The 17,769-nt window shown below is 54.9% G+C and overlaps 1 protein-coding gene across 21 annotated transcripts in view; it reads left to right on the forward strand.

Annotated features, from left to right (window-relative positions):
• MYT1L (myelin transcription factor 1 like) overlaps nucleotides 1-17,769 on the forward strand; it is a 393,751-nt gene that overhangs the window by 299,871 nt on the left and 76,111 nt on the right. For 13 of the 21 annotated variants that reach the window (XM_086414068.1, XM_086414067.1, XM_086414070.1 and 10 more), the window contains 5 exons: nucleotides 702-1,682; nucleotides 6,510-6,644; nucleotides 10,819-10,909; nucleotides 12,549-12,656; nucleotides 16,262-16,473. In XM_086414068.1, coding sequence (XP_086270194.1) covers nucleotides 702-1,682; nucleotides 6,510-6,644; nucleotides 10,819-10,909; nucleotides 12,549-12,656; nucleotides 16,262-16,473 — 1,527 coding nt within the window. Of the gene's footprint in view, nucleotides 1-701; nucleotides 1,683-6,509; nucleotides 6,645-10,818; nucleotides 10,910-12,548; nucleotides 12,657-14,064; nucleotides 14,230-16,261; nucleotides 16,474-17,769 lie in introns of those variants that run through there. The other 8 variants (XM_086414073.1, XM_086414076.1, XM_086414086.1 and 5 more) reach the window with 3 other exon arrangements.

The following is a 17,769-nucleotide window of genomic DNA, read 5'->3' on the forward strand; positions in this document are numbered from 1 at the left end:
TGGCATGTTGGGACCCCAGCAGGACCCGCCAGAACCTTGGGCTTTCTTCTGTGCTGCCCAAGCATCTCTATGAAAGCATTTTAAAAGCAATTGTTGTGAACATCTGCTTACAAGGTGACGACAAGTTCACAAACTCTTAGAAAGCCTAGTCATACGATGGATATCATTATTATGCACGTGGTCAGGCAGTAAATAAATCCAATTTTAAAAGCAATGCTTAAAATTTAGAAGTAATGACAAAGTAATATTTTAAAATTATATTTAGGCTTCCCAGGTAGCTCAGTGGTAAAGAACCCACCTGCCAATGCAGGAGATGGGAAATCGATCCCTGACTCAGGAAGATCCCCTGGAGGAGGAAATGGCAACCCACTCCAGTATTCTTGCCTGGAGAATCCCATGGACAGAGGAGCCTGGTGGGCTGCAGTCCATGGGGTTGCAGAGAATCGGACACGACTTAGCAACTAAACAGCAACAAGACTATGTTTCCGCTATCCAGCGGCTTGTCTGTCAACTCCGGAACCCCTAGTCTGTAGCAGCCCCCTGTGCCCCTTTTATGTCCCTTCCGCCTGCAGACCTGCAGGGGGCCTCCAGGTCCCAGACGGCCGCGCCCCGAGCTTGCCTTCTGCGCTGTTGCAGCCACAAGTTCTAGCCGCTTTTCCCTCTTGTTTTCTCGTGTGTCCTCTTGTCTGCTCTCTTTGCAGAAGACCACCAGCTGGGCTGCCACGGCGCGCGCGCGCTGCAGGACGCGGAGAAGGACGACAACAACAACGAGGAGTACGACAACTACGACGAGCTGGTGGCCAAGTCGCTGCTGAACCTCGGCAAGATCGCGGAGGACGCGGCGTACCGCGCGCGCACCGAGTCCGAGATGAACAGCAGCACGTCGCACAGCCTGGAGGACGACAGCGACAAGACGGAGGTCCCCGGCCGCAAGGGCGAGCTCAGCCTGGACCTCGACAGCGACGTGGTCAGGGAGACGGTGGACTCCCTGAAGCTGCTGGCCCAGGGCCACGGCGCCGTGCTGGGGGACCACCCGGGCGACCGCGCCTACGCGGACGCGCTGGCGCCGCCCGACGGCCGGACCTTGAGCTACGGGATGCTGGGCAAGCCGGCCAACAACGGGCTGGCGGACAAGCTGGTGGAGGAGAGCGACGAGGAGGTGTGTCTGAGCAGCCTGGAGTGTCTCCGCAACCAGTGCTTCGACCTGGCGCGCAAGCTGAGCGAGGGCAGCCCCCAGGAGCGGCCGCCCCCGCCCGGCGCCGGCCCGCGCGCGCACGGCCGCCCGGAAGACGACTTCCCGGGCCGGACGCCGGACCGCAGCTACTCGGACATGATGAACCTGATGCGGCTGGAGGAGCAGCTGAGCCCCCGGCCCAGAACGTTCTCCAGCTGTGCCAAGGAGGACGGCGGGTACCGCGAGCGCGACGACGACGCCGCCTCCGTGACCTCCGACCGGTCGGAGGAGGTGTTTGACATGACCAAGGGCAACCTGACCCTCCTGGAGAAAGCCATCGCCCTGGAGACCGAGAGGGCCAAGGCCATGAGGGAGAAGATGGCGCTGGAGGCGGGCCGGAGGGACAGTCTGCGGTCCTTCGAGGACCAGTCCCCACGGCCGCTCCCTGGGGAGGAGAGGAAGCCTAAGTCCGCTGACAGCCATGTCAAAAAGCCATACTATGGTAAAGGTAATATTTCTACCTAACGTAAGTGGCCTCGTGGAAGCGGGAGCTAGGGCGAAAGCTGTCAGGCGTAGGCTGCCGCTCACGGAGGCATCTCACCACGCTGCATCACCAGTGCATGCTTCTTGTAGGTGATTCCAGAATTATGCCTCATGGTTATGTCTCCAAAGAGCAAATAACATATCTGTCTGAGAAATGCACAAAGCAGCTTAATAACATGATATTTCAGGGGAAGACGCATGTCTTGGAGATCCAGGGTGAGAGCACACGCCGGTCACGTGATAGAGAATCTTAGGATGAGTCTGTTTTCTCGCAGGTGAGCCACAGGCCGTGTGGAGTGGGAAGGGTTTAGGTGACAATTAGCCAAGGGGGGTGAAGTGTGCATTTCGAATTGCATTGAGTAGGTGGTGTCATGATTTATGAAAGTGAAAGTGAAGTCGCTTAGTCATGTCCGACTCTTTGCGACCCCATGGACCGTAGCCCACCAGGCTCCTCCATCCACGGGATTTTCCAGGCAAGAGTACCGCAGTGGGGTGCCATCGCCTTCTCCAGGAGATCTTCCGTACCCAGAGTTTGAGCCCGGGTCTCCCGCCTTGTAAGCAGAGGCTTTACCATCTGAGCCACCAGGGAAGTCCTTGATTTATGAAATTATCGTCCAGTGACCGGTACTGATGGAACCTCCCCCAAGGGAGGCATCCCTGCTAGGCCTGGATGGTAGCAGCAGAATGACCACTGACGTGAGGCGAGGGCAGTGGCTCCACGTCCATTGTCTTAAGTAGCTGGTCAGTGACGGGAGCCGCGTGTCCCCAGCGGAGACCAGTAGTTGTCCTTTTGGCGTACCCACCCCTCTCTGTTCCCAGCCACCGCGGAAGCAGTCACGGTGCTTGCTTTATCAGGAAGCACTCAAAACCATCCTCTGCCATAGCTCCAACCAGGCTTCCAGTTGTGAAGTGTGTGGGTGCACATCTGCGTGGGTCTGTGCATTTAGCCACATGCATACACGTTTGCTACACCTAATACGTGTAGGTGTATATTTCCAGCCTGAACGGTCGACGGCAGGTTTCCAGTAACAGCCATGTTCGCTTTCAGTATGAAGTGGATTATAATTTGACCTTGTGTAGGAGCTTGTGAATATTTCAGTTTCAAGACTCTTTCAGAACCAAGTGAGAAGAAGAAACTTCAAGAATGAAACTGGTGATTCCCTAAATCCTTCCCTAGTTGTGCCAGAAAGGTCTTCTGTCTTGGGTGTGGTCCTATTCCTTATGAATATTGTTTCCTTATAACGAGGTTCAGATTTTGCTTTGGAAATCAGTTGCTAGGGCAACGTCACACAGTCAGAACCCACTTCTGTGTGGACACAGGTGTGTTTTTTCCTCTCGATGGGCATGCACCCCCAGGGGCGCATCGGGCTTTTCTTTAACTCCACTGGAGACGGACCTCAGCCAGGCCTGCTGGGTCCTGCATGTGCCAGGTGCTTGGGTACTGACGGCCGTTTCAGTAAGGCAGGTGTAGGCCAGACCCTGTGAAGGGCAGCGTGTGAAGACCATGGCATGGAGCTCAGGGGATTGCCAGGCTTGCTTTGGGTGTTACAAGACCCGGAGATGCAACGACTGTGTTATAACGAACAGTCTCTTAGAAATCCGTAGTTGGATATTTGAGACTCCCAGGTGGCACTGGTGGTAAAGAACTCGCATGCTAATACAGGAGACATGAGGGACGCGGGTTCGATCCCTGGGTTGGGAGCGCATGCCAGTGTTCTTGCCTGGAGAACCCCATGGACAGGGAAACCCGGTGGCCTATAGGCCACGGGGCCGCAGAGCCGAACACGACTGAAGCGACCTACACACACACAGACTCGGAGCACTTGGGAAGAAACGGTGTCCTTCCCTGGGGACTGGGTCGGGACAGACACGACGGCTCTCTGCAGAGTGTTTCAGGCCTGAGTCTGGTTGCGAAGGCAGCCACACGGGCTCATGCACGCGGGCTTCCTGTGCCTGTGCTGGTTTCTGCGGTCTCTTCCAACCCAGCAACCCGCTGTAGATTTTCACTCACTTTGTTTTGTTATTGTTGTTTTGTGTTGTTTTGGGGAAGAAGTGGAGTTTGGATCACTTGTTTCCCCTCAATAAACAGGGACAGAATGGAAACAAACACTAAAATCCCCAAACGGAGATGCGCTTTTTCCCTGAAAGGGGGGAAGATTGGGGATTGGACTTCCCTGACGACTTCAGCCTCTCCCCAGGTTTTCCACATCCTCCCCCTCTGGTCAAAGCACACCTCCATTTCCTCTCAGTGTGTTCCACGTCGCTCCCAAATTTCTTTTGAAGATGTCGTAGTTACATGCAGAACCAAATAATAAAGCCAAGGAAGAACACCAATGTGGGGAGAGAGAGAAAGTGTCTCCTATTTTAAAAAAGCTATCTGCCCTCCTGGGCTTCCCTGGTGGCTCAGGCAGTAAAGAATCTGCCTGCAATGCAGAGACCTGGTTCCATCCCTGGGTCAGGAAGATCCCCTGAGAAGGCACTGTCTGCCCACTCCAGTATTCTTGCCTGGGATATCCCATGGACAGAGGAGCCTGGCAGGCATGGCCAAGTGCGTATCAACAATCTATGGTCAGCTTCTCTGCTGCTATATTAAACATGGAGAGAACACTCATACCAATTCTCATTCATACACAATCTCTTCAAAATGATTTAAATTATAGATGAGTAACCTTTCCAAAAGCTTGAGCTAAAACAAAAGTTCATCACAAAACTTTTTCCACCTTCTCCTCAAGTGTCTACTCCAAAGGGAGAAAGGGAAGGGCTAGAGCCAGCGCGCAGGTGTTTCTGGATGTCGCTGCGAGCCTTTGGGGTAGACTGTTGGCCGGTTTTGCTTGCTTGGTTGTTTTGCGTTTGCTCAAGGATTTGCTTTCAAGATGAATTGGGGTTGTGAGAAGGGAGAAAGCAAGGAGGTGGGGGTGTTGGTGAAGGCAGACGTGACCGCCCTCCCCCAGGACACAGGCATCGAGAGGAGAGTACCCCCGGGCGTCTCCAAACCTGCAGTGGCCAGAGACGCATGGTGTTCACACAAATCTGCTCTGAGCTTCAGAACACTCTCAAGGTCGTGACATAGTATAATTTGTTAGGAAACTGTAAAAACTCATGGAAAAGAGCCACATAATGATTCCTAATAGTTATAACTTATGTTTTTATCCTTTAAAGTCATTTATATCTAGTTTATTATTTTAAATGATATCTTTAATTTATGATCTTAAATAATATTTTCCTTTGAAATGGTTACTTGCACTTACTATTTTATATTTGCATCCATTCAGTTATACCACTATTACTATGAAATTACTCAAAGGCAATAAAATGCTGAGCCTTTGGTTGTCAGAGAATCTCAAATTTAAAGATACTTGGAAATTGAAGTCACAGAAGCATAGGTTTAGATTTGTTTTCAGAGTTGATTATCTGTAAATAAAGGCAGAAAGTAGCTGACCATTGTATCTAGGACATATCTCTCACTAAGAGATTCCAGGACCTGGAAGATATATTTTAGAGAATAAAATGTTAGCTAAACAATAAAAGGAAGGATTTTTATGCAAACATAAAAGTATATATATATATATTCCTGTGAGTCCTATGTCTATTTCAAGTTTACATAAATGATTAAGAAAAAAATTTTATAAAAGTTCCAAAAATTTTAGACCAATCCTCTTTCTTGATATAAAATGAATCCTTCTCCAAAAGTAAAACATCTGTTTTCTAGATGTTTTACTAGAAAAATTACTATTGGCCTGATTACGCAGTATCAATATAAAAGCATTAAATCCCGAAAGATCCGTTACCTGTAGCTTCCCCGGGCCAGACTTCTAGTGGTCGCCATCTGTGGTTCATCTGTGCGTCTCGTTTTGAAAACTGGTTCAAAAGCAGTGTTTCGCACACTGATGTTACTGTTTGGTCTGGGCTTCATCGTAGAAATAGGTTCTGGGGTTATTTTCTGCACATTTATGAGCTGCGGCCAGTTCTGGTCTAGGGTAATTTTGTTGGCAATGTCACCGCACTCTGGCATCTGGCGTCCACCCCGTGGGCACCACAGCACCCCCGGGCTGCCCAGAAGTGCTGCCCCATAGTCTGGTGCATGCTCGCACAGCTGTCCAAGCCTTCCTCTGGCTCCAAGCACAGACGAAGAGATCAAAACAAATTACTGCTGCAGCAGCTTCTGAAACGTTCTTGATTGCCCATCACCTCTGTCAGGTGGGAGTCCTGCCATTTCGGTCATTTGCTTGCAGTGCCTTCTGAGAGTTCAGTCTGTCTTGAGAAAAGCACTGAATTTGTGTCCTAAGAACAGTGTTTCAAGAGAAGACATTTCAGTACCAGTAAAATTGTGCAGTTAATGGCGCATACGATCAGAGAATTCAGTAAGAAACTCTGCTGCAGAGTGCTTAAAAGATGTTATGTTTCCTGGTTGGATGTCACGAAGCAGTTGGTGAAGGATTATGGAGATGTCTTGTTCTCTGAGAAGGTCACTGTCTCATCATTATTTATGTTGATTTCTTTGAGCAACAACTTATCATGTAACACACGGGAAATGATTAATCAAGAGTTCAGATAGGGAGAGCCTTTTTTTCTTTAGCATCGAAAGTAAAATATGATTCATGATTACACCGTTTAAGGTTAAAAAAAAAAAATCACCTGGAACCAGAGAACGACCCAGGATGTGGCAGTGTGCCCCCGACACCTGCTTTACGTCTTTATGTATCAAGGTCTCTTCAGATTGTTAAATAATCACATTTGTCTTTGGTTGGTTGAAAAAAAAATTCATTCTCTTGACACCTGTTATCGCTTTTAGATCCCTCGAGAGCAGAAAAGAAAGAGAGCAAGTGCCCCACCCCTGGGTGCGATGGAACGGGCCACGTAACCGGGCTTTATCCGCATCACCGCAGTCTGTCCGGATGCCCGCACAAAGATAGGGTCCCTCCAGAAAGTAAGTCCGCGTTTCCCCAGCGCCCTGGCGCGCACACGCCTGCCCCTCGTTTCTGCGTCCTCTCGCCTGTCATTCCATCTCCGGTCAGTGCCGCCTGGCGCGTGTGTCCTCCTTGTCCGAGGGGCAGCTCAGCCAGGACCCCGGCCCCACCAGCGTAGCGTCCCCTCGGTGCGGTCCCTGCATACCCACCTCGGACCCCAGCTCCATATCAGTCACCCACCGTGGCCCCCGAGCAGACAGCCTGGTCTTGCCTTCATCTCGAGCTCGCAGCAACCCTCGCCAGGCACCTCCCTCCTTTCCTCCCCACAGATCGCAGCCCTGAATCTAGACAGTCTCTGAGGCATCCACCCCGCGCCCCACGCGCTGACCCCCAAAGAAAAGGGACTCTGAGGTGGCTTTTGCCCAGTTATCCGCACTTCTCCATCCACGCGAACCAGTATTTATGTGTACCTGCATCTCTATGTCATTATGTCCCAACAGTTCTACACTGTAAAATCTTAAGGAGGTTTAACTCGAGTTGGTTTCCATCTTACAAATCTGTTTGAATTAGTTAGGTTCTGAGAACATGCACTCCATCTATGAAAACAACTAAATTTCTTTTAGAACTGAAATGATATACCTTTTTTTGCTTATCTTTTCTCCACACATAAAGTGTGCCAACTATGAAGGTACAATTAGAACTGATGGCTCAGGAAAAAGGCATGTTTTCAGGAATGACTGTGTCGGCCCCTGATTTGGGGTCTAAGGTGGTGGGGGTCCCTCATCCTGTAAGACGCAGTTTCTAGTGGGGACCACGCGTCGCCCGGCTGGAGAAGCGGCAGTGGCCAGCTGGTGGTTGAGGGGGCCCTTCTGGGGACTTCCCCATCACAGCGGCCAGCTTTGGAGGAGCAGAGAAAGCTGTGCAGCTTAGAGGACAGGTTGAGCTGAGTGTTTTCAGATGACGTATTTGTAGAAGCTGCTGTGGCTGCAGGCTTGCAGGTGGCCCCTGGCAGTGGGAAGCCCAGTCTCTGGGAACCATCCTGTGAGCGAAGGCGCAGGGCTGTGGCCACAGCGGATTGCAGAGAGGCTGCGCCCGTGTGTTACATGAGCAGAAGCAGCTCGCTTCACCCCGGCCGCTTCCGCCCAGCACCCCTGGGTCAGGCACCCGCTCGCACTCATCCAATCCCCAGTACACCCGCAGGGGCATTGGCCCTGTTTTCAGATGAGGAACGGGAAGGCCAGGCGCCTCCTCCGCCCGCCCTGGGAATCGGCTCAGCACCTGGTGTCTGAGGATGCGTGCCGCTTTCTGAGCTCCTCCGAGCAGAGAACTAGAGCTCAGACCCAAACCCGCCTCTGTCCCAGCCCCGAGCCAGCTGTCTCCATGGAGACCTGGGGTTGGCATTTGGGTTCAGTCCTGACCAGCTGTGTTGTGGGGCAGGAGACCCGCGCTCTGTACCACTCGTCCTCATCTGCAAACAAGGCGGGAGGACCCAGCACTAACGCCTGAAGAACAGGGAGCTTCTCTGTGCGCTGTTTCTTTGAGACGTCAAAGTAGAGCATCCGTTCCTCTCACGCCTGAGCGATCCTCCTGACTCCCCATGTCCCCAAGAGCAGTCTAGGGCAGTCTCCTCTGCACCCCGATGCCGCGGCAGTCTAGGGCAGTCTCCTCTGCACCCCAACGCCGTGGCAGTCTAGGGCAGTCTCCTCTGCACCCCGACCCGCGTCAGGCCGCACCTGGCTGTGCCTTTTTCACGTGCCGCGGACTCAGCTCTGAACCAGGGTCACCGCCACTTTCTCGGGTGCCCCCAGGAGGTCGTTTCCACAAGTGGGCTTGTACGGGAGTGTTTCCGTAGACATGACAGAGTCAAAGCGCTCCACAGAAGCATGTCTTTGCTACTTTTGATTTGTTAGCTTTTTCTGGGCCAGCACACCCTAACCACTTTCCTGTCCAGTTGAATTCCGTAAAGTAGACTGTACCCCAGCTTTTGACACACCTTAGAGACACAGAGGACTCACGGAGAGTAACATGAGACACAGCTTTGCTCCAGGAGCCCCCAGCCCGGCGTGGCAGGGGTCAGCCATGTGCACGAGACAGTGTGCCCACCTCACCACCAAGTTCCAGCCCTGCTACAGGCATCAGGGCCAGGGCCACCGCGGGCCTCACACAGGTGATTCTTGGGCCGTCCTGTCTGAGAGGGAGCCCTGGGAGTTCTCTCAGAGCTGTCGTAATGGTCCATGTGGGAGGCCCGGCAGGAAGGAGGTGGTGCCAGAGGGTCGGGTCCAAGGAACGTTCCAGAGACAGGCTGGCAGGACAGGACGTGAGAAGGAGAAAGGAAGGCAGGTTGAGAAGACGCCCAGGAGCCTCCCGGGGTCGACGGCGAGTCTCCCCCCATCACCGAGGTGGGGAATCCAGAACAGGGCACATTCAACAGGGAGTCTGGTGGCCTGGACTCTCCAGCTGAAGCTGGACGCTGTGTGTGACGTTCCCCACGGGCCGGACGGCCAGCCGGGACTCTCAGATGAGGTCAGACACACAGGGGGCCAGTCCTCTGGGCAGCGTCAGTAAAATCAGGATGAAGCTGCTCAGAAAGGAGGTTGAACAGGAGCCTGGACTGGGAGGTCTGGACACAGGCGTGTAGGAAGGTAGGCAGAGGAGGGGACACAGGAGCGGAGACACTCCAGGGGCAGAGGACGGGGCAGAAGGCGGTTTTTCTGAGAGGCCCACATGTTTAGGGGGTGCCTGAGAAAAAAGTCAGGCAGAAGGTGATGCAGAGGGCAGCGAGTTTGCCGAGAGAGGCTGGAGCTGACCCCCGAGAGGGAGACTGGGCCCTGGAGGAAGCCGAGACCCCTGCAGACCCAGGGCAGCACAGACCCCATCCCAGGTCAGGCTGGATGCGGAGGACGGAGCAGGCGTTGGCAAGAGAGGGTGGCCCACCACGCAGGCAGGAGCAGAAGGCGTGTGCTGTCTCCAAGGGAGACTTAGCACTCGGAGGGTTCAGTCTCGGGGAGGAGAGGAAGCTGCATCACGGGGAAGGTCGAGAGCAGTGATGAGAAGGTGACCGGGCGTCAGTGAAGGGCCAAGAAGCGAGCCGAGGAGGGCGGGTCAGAGAGCCGGTGGCAGGGGGCAGGGTCACACCCCAGAGAGGAGACCCCGATGCCTGCTCAGGCCGCGTCCTGGCAGAGTGAGCCCCCTGGCCGCCCTGCCCGGATGGAGCCTGAACCGCTGGAACAGACAGGGCTGAGGGGGCACAGGGCCCCGTCGGGGGGACACGAGGGGCTTCGGGGAAGCGAGGGAGGGTCCCTGAGATGAGAGGGGCTTCGGGGAAGCGAGGGAGGGCCCCTGAGATGAGAGGGGCTCTAGGCAACAGGGACACACGGGATTCGGGCGGGCCGTGTTCGCCGGGTGCCAGGGCAGCCTCGCCGTGGAGGGTCAGCACGCTCGCTGCACCGGTCCCACAGAGCTCAGGGACCCTGGACAGGGGGCCGGGGCGGGGGCGGTCACGGCACTGCTCATCCCCGGCAGACCCCACCGTCCAGGGCAGCGATCGGTCAGTGAGGACCAGAAAGGAACGCACGAGCAACAGTCCAGGGCCGTGACCTCCTCGGGGAAGCTCGGGCTGGCTCTCCGGACAGCGTGGCCTTCTCCACCCTGTAGGCCAGGCCCTGCACCTCCCTCCTGGTGTCCCCTGGGCCCGCATAGCTCTTTCTTCCTCGTATAATCAAGAGTAGGATACCCAGTTCCTAAATGAGAAGTCATCATCTAACTCACTGTATGTACATTCGGGTTTGGGAGTGCCTGGTCACGAACGCCCCCCTCGCGTGTGTTTCCAAGGCAGAGGCGTGTTTACAAGCTGCCGATCTGCGTGCTGGACACGGCTGACCCCTGCCTCGAGCTTGCACCTGGAGGCCACACGGGGACCCAGGTTTCCTGCCCTGGTGGGAGCGGCCCTGTGCTCCCACTGCTCGAGCCCCCACTCCCGCCCAGCGCACCCCGCTTTGCATGCCGGTCAGAGTCAGGTGGAGACCACCTCCCCTTCTTCCTACCTGTGTCTCCCTACCCATGTCCATCTCAGACGTGTGTAGGACTGTCTGTTGTAAACTAACCCAGCCTTTGTTAAAATGACTGCATTTTCTTGTCTTGGGACCGTTTCTGTGTTTTAACGCTGGGCTGTTTTCTCTGCCTCTCCTTGTCAAGTTCTTGCCATGCATGAGAATGTTCTCAAGTGTCCCACTCCAGGCTGCACGGGGCGAGGGCATGTAAACAGCAACAGGAACTCGCACAGAAGGTAAGCAGAGCTCCTGCGTCGCTGCAGGGAGCCGATTGCGGCAGCCCCTCCCTGTGCCCTCAGGAGGGGGCGCAGCCCCGCAGGACAGGGGCCTGGGCACTGCCCTCAAGAGAGGGAGCTGAGCCGGCCCAGGGCGCCCACCAAAGCTCAGGGCTTAGACCCCGAGTCTGCAGGTGTCTCCCCAGCTCGTGATGTAGTGATGGTCCCCCAGAAGGTGTCCTCCTTGAGGTCAGACCCCACATGGAGCCATAACCATCTTCAGTGACTCCAAGGAAGGCAGGAACCTCTCCCTTAGCTTCCAGGGGTCAGGAGGTCCCCTCCTGTCCCCATCAGATGGGATGGCAGCTAGAGATCACAGACCGAGCACAGTGTGACCTCACTCGGCCGCCCCGTGACCCCTACTGGCACCCCGGTCATCCGTGTGGGTGTCATCAGGTGCCAGCACGTGTGCAAAGAAGCTGGTGAGGGCACATGCCGGGAAAGGGGCCCAAGGAGACAGGCCCCCCTGGCTGCAGCTGCAGAGCCGCACTCTGCTCGGGACAGACCCCGCTGTCTTTCATGCCTGGTCCCGACTTCTGCTAAGTGACTTCTCAAACTCAGTTCCCAGCAGGCCCTTTTCACCCAACAGCCTGAGAGAGATTCCCTCACATTGTTTTTGTCCTGCCTATCGTTCCAGCTTCACGAAGTTGCATAAAGTTATATCTGAATGGAGGAAGCTGTTATCAGTTTCACTGTCATTGTTGCTCGTCTGATAAACGTGGTTACTTGTGCTAAGTTTATAATGAGTGAGGTCACAAACTTGTACCCCTCGGCAACGTTCCTGGGCGTCCTCTGGAGGACCATGATGTGATGGCTGGATCAGCCCCCTGATGCCTGATTACAGGGCTTACAGCATCAGCTCCTCCGTGAATCCTCACCAGAACCACACCGATTCCGGACTCAGTGTGTATGTGGGTGAAGCCTCTGCTCTGTGAGCAGAGATGCACAGAGCAGACACCAGGGTTTCACGCAAAATCAGCTCAAACACAGAAGAGCACCCTGCTGTCTCTTCCTGTAAATACTTAGGTTCAGAAAACATTTTACAGGAGCCTCAAGATCATTCTCCCTTCCTCTCCCTTCTGGGTCTCTTTCTGGGGATGAGGCAGCCAGGCTGGTCAGCCTGTGGACACCGTGCTGAGGTCAGCAAGTGCCAGAGGGCCCTGCACTTGGGATTTTCAGAAACCCATCCTACCCAGTGGTCAATTCCCCAGCGAGCATCCCAGAACGGACACTGTGTCTAAGATTCTGTGTCCCTTGAATGATTCTGCCTGTTTTGTCATCCTTGAGAAGGGCTGTGCATTCGCTGACGTGACACAGCCATTAGCATGTCTGATGGAGCTGGGGGGCAAACATGTGAAGCCCCTTCCCGGTTCCCTCCATCCCTGAGGCTCGGGAGCCTGATGCTGCGAGAGGGAGGGAGGGAGGAGCTGATGGGGTCGATGAGGGGCACTGCCTGCGGAGGACGCTTAGAGCCCTGTCTTTGCAGCCTTTCCGGATGCCCTATTGGGAGCCTGATGCTGCGAGAGGGAGGGAGGGAGGAGCTGATGGGGTCGATGAGGGGCACTGCCTGCGGAGAACGCTTAGAGCCCTGTCTTTGCAGCCTTTCCGGATGCCCTATTGCTGCGGCAGAGAAGTTGGCCAAGGCCCAGGAGAAGCACCAGGGCTGTGACGTGTCCAAGTCCAGCCAGGCCTCGGACCGAGTGCTCAGGTACCGGACGCGCCGCCGAGACCCTGCATGGCCCTCCCACGGGACAGGCGCCCGGACGCCCCGAGGGGTGGCCGTGCTTGGTGGGGGAGCCGGTTCGCTTAGGAGATCTCACTGGGGCCGCGACCCCATGCCCCGGTGCCATGCAGCACCCCTAGGTCTCCCCGAGCCCCGGGAGTGCAAAGGGAGCTGTCTCTGGTTCTCCTCTGGCCCTGATGCTCCAGGCTCTGGCCGGAAAGGCAGCTGGAGAATTCACGGGGTGCCCAAGTTACTGCATCTTAATCTGGGGGAGAAGGCAGCACCCCTGCTCCGACCTTTGCGTTCCAAGGGCACCCATGTCCAGTGCAGAGAAGCCCGTCCTCAGATACCCCCAGGAGGCGGGCGGGGTGATGTCACCTGTGTCCTCGTCCCCACTCAGTGGGTGAGGAAAGCAGGGGGCAGGGGGCAGAGGACTTACCTGAAGCACTCGCTCGCTGGCCTTGAAGACAGAGTGGGGGCAAAGGTCAGCTGGCGCCCTCCACTGTGACGCTCAGGACGGCTCCTCGCGGCCAGTGAGGAAGAAGCCTCGCTTCCCTCGACACTCGTTTCCACATGCTCCCTTCCAGCCCTCACCCAGGTGCGAGCAGGTCGCCCCCCATATTTAGGCAGGGCCACAGCAGCAGCCTCCCCGTCCTTGTGAGAATCGCACCGTGATCCCCACGGCTGCTGGTGCCCACGGCGGGGGCACACCTGTGCCGGAAGGGCTTCTAGCCTGGCACTTAGGGCAAGACCAAGCTGACTCCTGAAGGGCAAGCAGTAAGCACACATACACACACACACACGCAGACGTAAAAGCACACACGTGTGCACACACTCGCACCTGCACAACACGCACATCCGCACACGTACACACACGCACACACACACGACATACACAGAAACACGTGTGCACGCACACAGTGCCCACACACGCACATGTGCATACATGCACCTGCACACAGACGCCTGCACACACACACACATTTGCACACACATGCACACCCACCTACACACACATGCACAAATACACACGCCTGCGTGCACAAACACAGAAACGTGCACACCCGCGTACCCAGATATACACTCACACACACACACACACACACGCATGCAATTTTGCTTCTGTTAAATTATTTCTTTGGGATAAATCACCTGGAAAAAATCACTAGGCAAATGATACAAACACCTCCCTGGTTTTGTCATGTATTACTTCCCATTTTCCTGAAAGGATTTTACCATAATCATTAAACTCCTTTTTATCTCTCAATAGAAAAGTTAAAATCTTTACAGAAAATGAGAAATGCTTCACTGGACAAAATAAGAAAATAAAAGCCTTCTATGATCCTGCTGTTCAGAGAGAATGCTCAGTAAATTCTGGGGTGCGCCCTTCTAGGAGTCTCTCCTCGAGGTCGCTGCCCACCCAACGTGCCGCCAGGTGCCCGTGACCCTCGCTGCTTACACATGCGTCCACACCAAGGGCGTCCCTCCCCGAGGACCGCTCAGCGTGACGGCCCCCGCCCCGGAACCCGGCAGTGCACAGTTGAGAAGGATTAACCACAGGAGAGTTTGAGCAAAGGGAGAGGTTGGGGTGGGGAGCTTCTGTTCAGGCCCCTCCCCTTGCACAGGCCCCCCAGGGCTGGACAGGTCCCATGCCCACCTCATTTCCCCGTCCTGGGCTCGGCTCCAAGCTTGCCTCTCACTGAGGCACTCGCTGGCCGCATGGCACAGATAAGACGCATCGGAAGTGGCAGACGTCGCCTCGTTCAGTAGAGGCCTCCTTTCTGACCCTGAGCCCGGGCGCTTTCTCCACGTAGGGTGACAGGAGGCCGCGTGAAGTGACGGTGAAACAGCAGGCCCTGGGCCGGCCCCTCTGCAGCGACGACCTGCCCCCCAGCCTTGGGCAAGGAGTGAAGAGGCAGAGCGGGGAGGAAGCCTGGGGGCAGAAGCCCCCTCAGCGCTGCGGGAGGCATGGGGCCAGCCAGGCTGGGCTCAGCTCTGCAGCCCCCAGGGGCACAGCTCGCCGCTGATGGCTCAGCTGTGAGCGGGGCTGGAGGCCCTGGCCCGTCCACGCTGCTTCACGGTCCCCAAATGCCTTCACGAGGGGCTGCGCATTTGGGGCGGCGGGGGGACGGGAAGACAGGAAGGAAGGAAGAGAATTTCAACCTACGATCGTTCAGCTACTTATGCTTTTAAGAGTCTCGGGCAGGTGGCCTAACAGGTCCTTGAGACTTGGGTGGGGGGCTGCAGCCCTGCCCCACGCACCTGCCCCACGCACCCCGCACACAGAGCCCTGCTCAGGCCCCAGCACCTGCTCCATCTCGTCACCAAACGTCCCTCCTTGATGCCTCTGCTCCAGTGCACCCTCCCTCAGAGCTGCTCCTACCTCCTTGGGGCTCAGGGGTCGTGCCTTCCAGGCCCACGTCCCTTATCCTGGACGAGTGGACAGTCCCAGCCTGGGCCCGCCCACCCTGCCTCCTGCTGCCCCCAGAGAGGCACGGGGCTTTCTTGTTCCTTATCGCTCAATGTTCCTGGTGTGTTTCCTGCCCCATCCTGGATCTTAACTTTGACAAACGCCACCTTCTCTCTTAAAACTGAGTGGACTGTCATGGCCCCGGGGGTCCTCCGTTCCCCAGGACTCTGCGAGCCCTTGGGCTCCTAAAACAAGGTCACAGTCCAAGTGACCTTTGAGGGCAAGGCCTAAGCTTTCGTTCATTTATGACCCACCCCACTGCCTGCTAAAAGGCCCCAAATAATAGACATTTCACTAACTGTTACATCTTTCTGGTGATTTGAGAAGAAGCAAATAAGGTAAATTATAACATCAAGGTAAATGTGTCGGTGATTTGATAGATAAACTTGTTAACATACAGAGAAGTTTGGGGCAAAAAGTCTAAGGGAATTCTCTGCACCAATTTCCTGTAAATCTAAAATTATTTTTTTTAAAGTCTAAAAGGTCCTTTGAGACAGATGGACACACAGAAAGCAAGATGGAGTCTTCATGAATACGTAACTGAGAGTGCTTCCATTTAAGCACTTTATCCCACAGTGTAGAAAAATGGGTGACCGCAGGGGACGGCACTGAAAGCGCACGCTGATTGTCAACGCGCCAGGACGCGTTCCATTCTGTCGTCCAGCTCTTTAGCGTCTTCTCCGTCCACATCCTTGAGACTGTTTCCCTCACTCTTCACATTTTGTTAAGGGAGCTTCTCTCGCTTCGCCGTGCGTGATGCTCGCAGCACTGTCTGAAGGCCCCGCAAAGGAGACATGGGGTCTGCGATCCCTCCCCACATCCACTTTGCATGATCTTCTCCACACTTTCTTAGACTCTGAAAAGCAAAAGGGGGGCTCAAAGGTTAAGTATTTTATTTTCTGCTTGTATTTCCAAAAGGTCGGCATCTTGGCAGAAGCCAGTTGGTGTTGTATCCTTACAGCACGCTTGGCCTTTTCTCGAGAAAACAGAACTGGGATTTTAGTGCGAGACCCGGTTCCTTAACAGAGCTCAGAAACACCGTGTTCTCGTTTTAAGATGAACCGCGTCTCATGCGTGGCCGTGAGAAAGCAAGCTGTCCGTTCTCTCTCTCTGCTTCCAGGCCCATGTGCTTTGTAAAGCAGCTGGAGATCCCACACTACGGCTACAGAAACAGCGTGCCCACCACCACGCCTCGCTCCAACTTGGCCAAAGAGCTGGAGAAATATTCCAAGACTTCGTTTGAGTACAACACTTACGACAGCCATACTTATGGCAAGCGGGCCATAGCTCCCAAGGTGCAAACCAGGGACATATCCCCCAAAGGATTCGATGGTAGGAGGTGCACCCTCTTCTACATGAGCGTCACGCTTGCCGTTGATAATGTTGTTGTTGTGCATATCCATTGCCTACAAACCGACCGAGCATGGGGTCGCTCGCTGGGCACCAAGGAAGGCACGCCCGCAGCCTAGGCGGGTTTCCTGCGGCCCCAGGTACCCGCAGGTGTGGGCGAGCAGGTCCTGGGAGAGGGAGGGGGCGGGGAGGGAGGGAGACCCCTTCCCCGTCATCCCCAGGGCAGAGCATCACCCAGGCGCCGACAGGTGGTGGAGACAGACAGCCGTGGGCTCGTCTGCTCCACGGCGCGGCTGAGGCGTGTCCTCATCTGCACCAGCTTCCTCTGATAGACGCCCCGACACAGACAAAACCAGGAGAGCTGGGGTAGCTGCCCGAAGTTCCTGGTCCTTCTGAGGGTTCTGTGTTCCCTGCCTGTTCTCAAGTCGGGATGCATGGTGCATTCGTTGGGGAGATTTTTAAATTCTCATGTCTATGGCTTCACCCCAGACCAGTTAAATCTGACTCCCCAGACATGGTCCCTGTGGGCAGCATTTTTAAAAAGTCACCAGTGAATCTAACATGCAGCTTCCACGGGCCCCACCAGCCTCCTTCCAGCGGGCTTGGACCCCAGGGTGGGGCCTGGGGAGCGTCCTGTCCTGGCTCTGTGACTCTGTCACTGGCCGCACTCGTGGCTGCCTCTGTGTCCACCAACAAAATAGAGCCCAGAAATAGGTAAACGTGCTTCAGGGGGAAAGGTCGTTTATTTTCACTCCTGCATATCTGAACCCACAAGAAGGGGTGCAAACACTAAACAGACTAGTTCCCATGTCGTCACAGAGCTAAGTTGGTAAGTAACTGGAGCACAGCGGGGAGACTGCGTCCTGTGACTTTCCGTATCTGTCTAACCACGTTTCTACTTGCAGTTCTAGGATGTATGGACCTAGTTGGCAGACGTTGCCGATGGGGACGTGGGTTGTGTACGCTGGGTGATTTAGGAGTCTTATCTTGGCGTTCTCCAGCAGAGGCCAGGAGAGAGGGTTTGGAAGATTTCGGAGCAGCTCTCTGAAAAAGATACTTAATTAAACTCACAGCACACCAAAAAAATCCATTTAAATTGAATGCTTGGGGAGTTCCAAAACCGTTTCACAATTCCATATGAGTTGCTGCACATCTTTCTACATTATTTTAGTCAGTCTTTACATTAATAGCAATTGGTTTGCACGGTGAATGAAATGTAATATCTCTTTGATGTATCTCAGATTGCTTACCCTTGCGTGTATCAATTCTAAATACATA

Source organism: Bos grunniens, chromosome 8, assembly GCF_055505025.1.
Source record: "Bos grunniens cultivar Pamir isolate PY7600 chromosome 8, Bosgru_T2T1.0, whole genome shotgun sequence".
Lineage (NCBI taxonomy): Eukaryota > Metazoa > Chordata > Mammalia > Artiodactyla > Bovidae > Bos > Bos grunniens.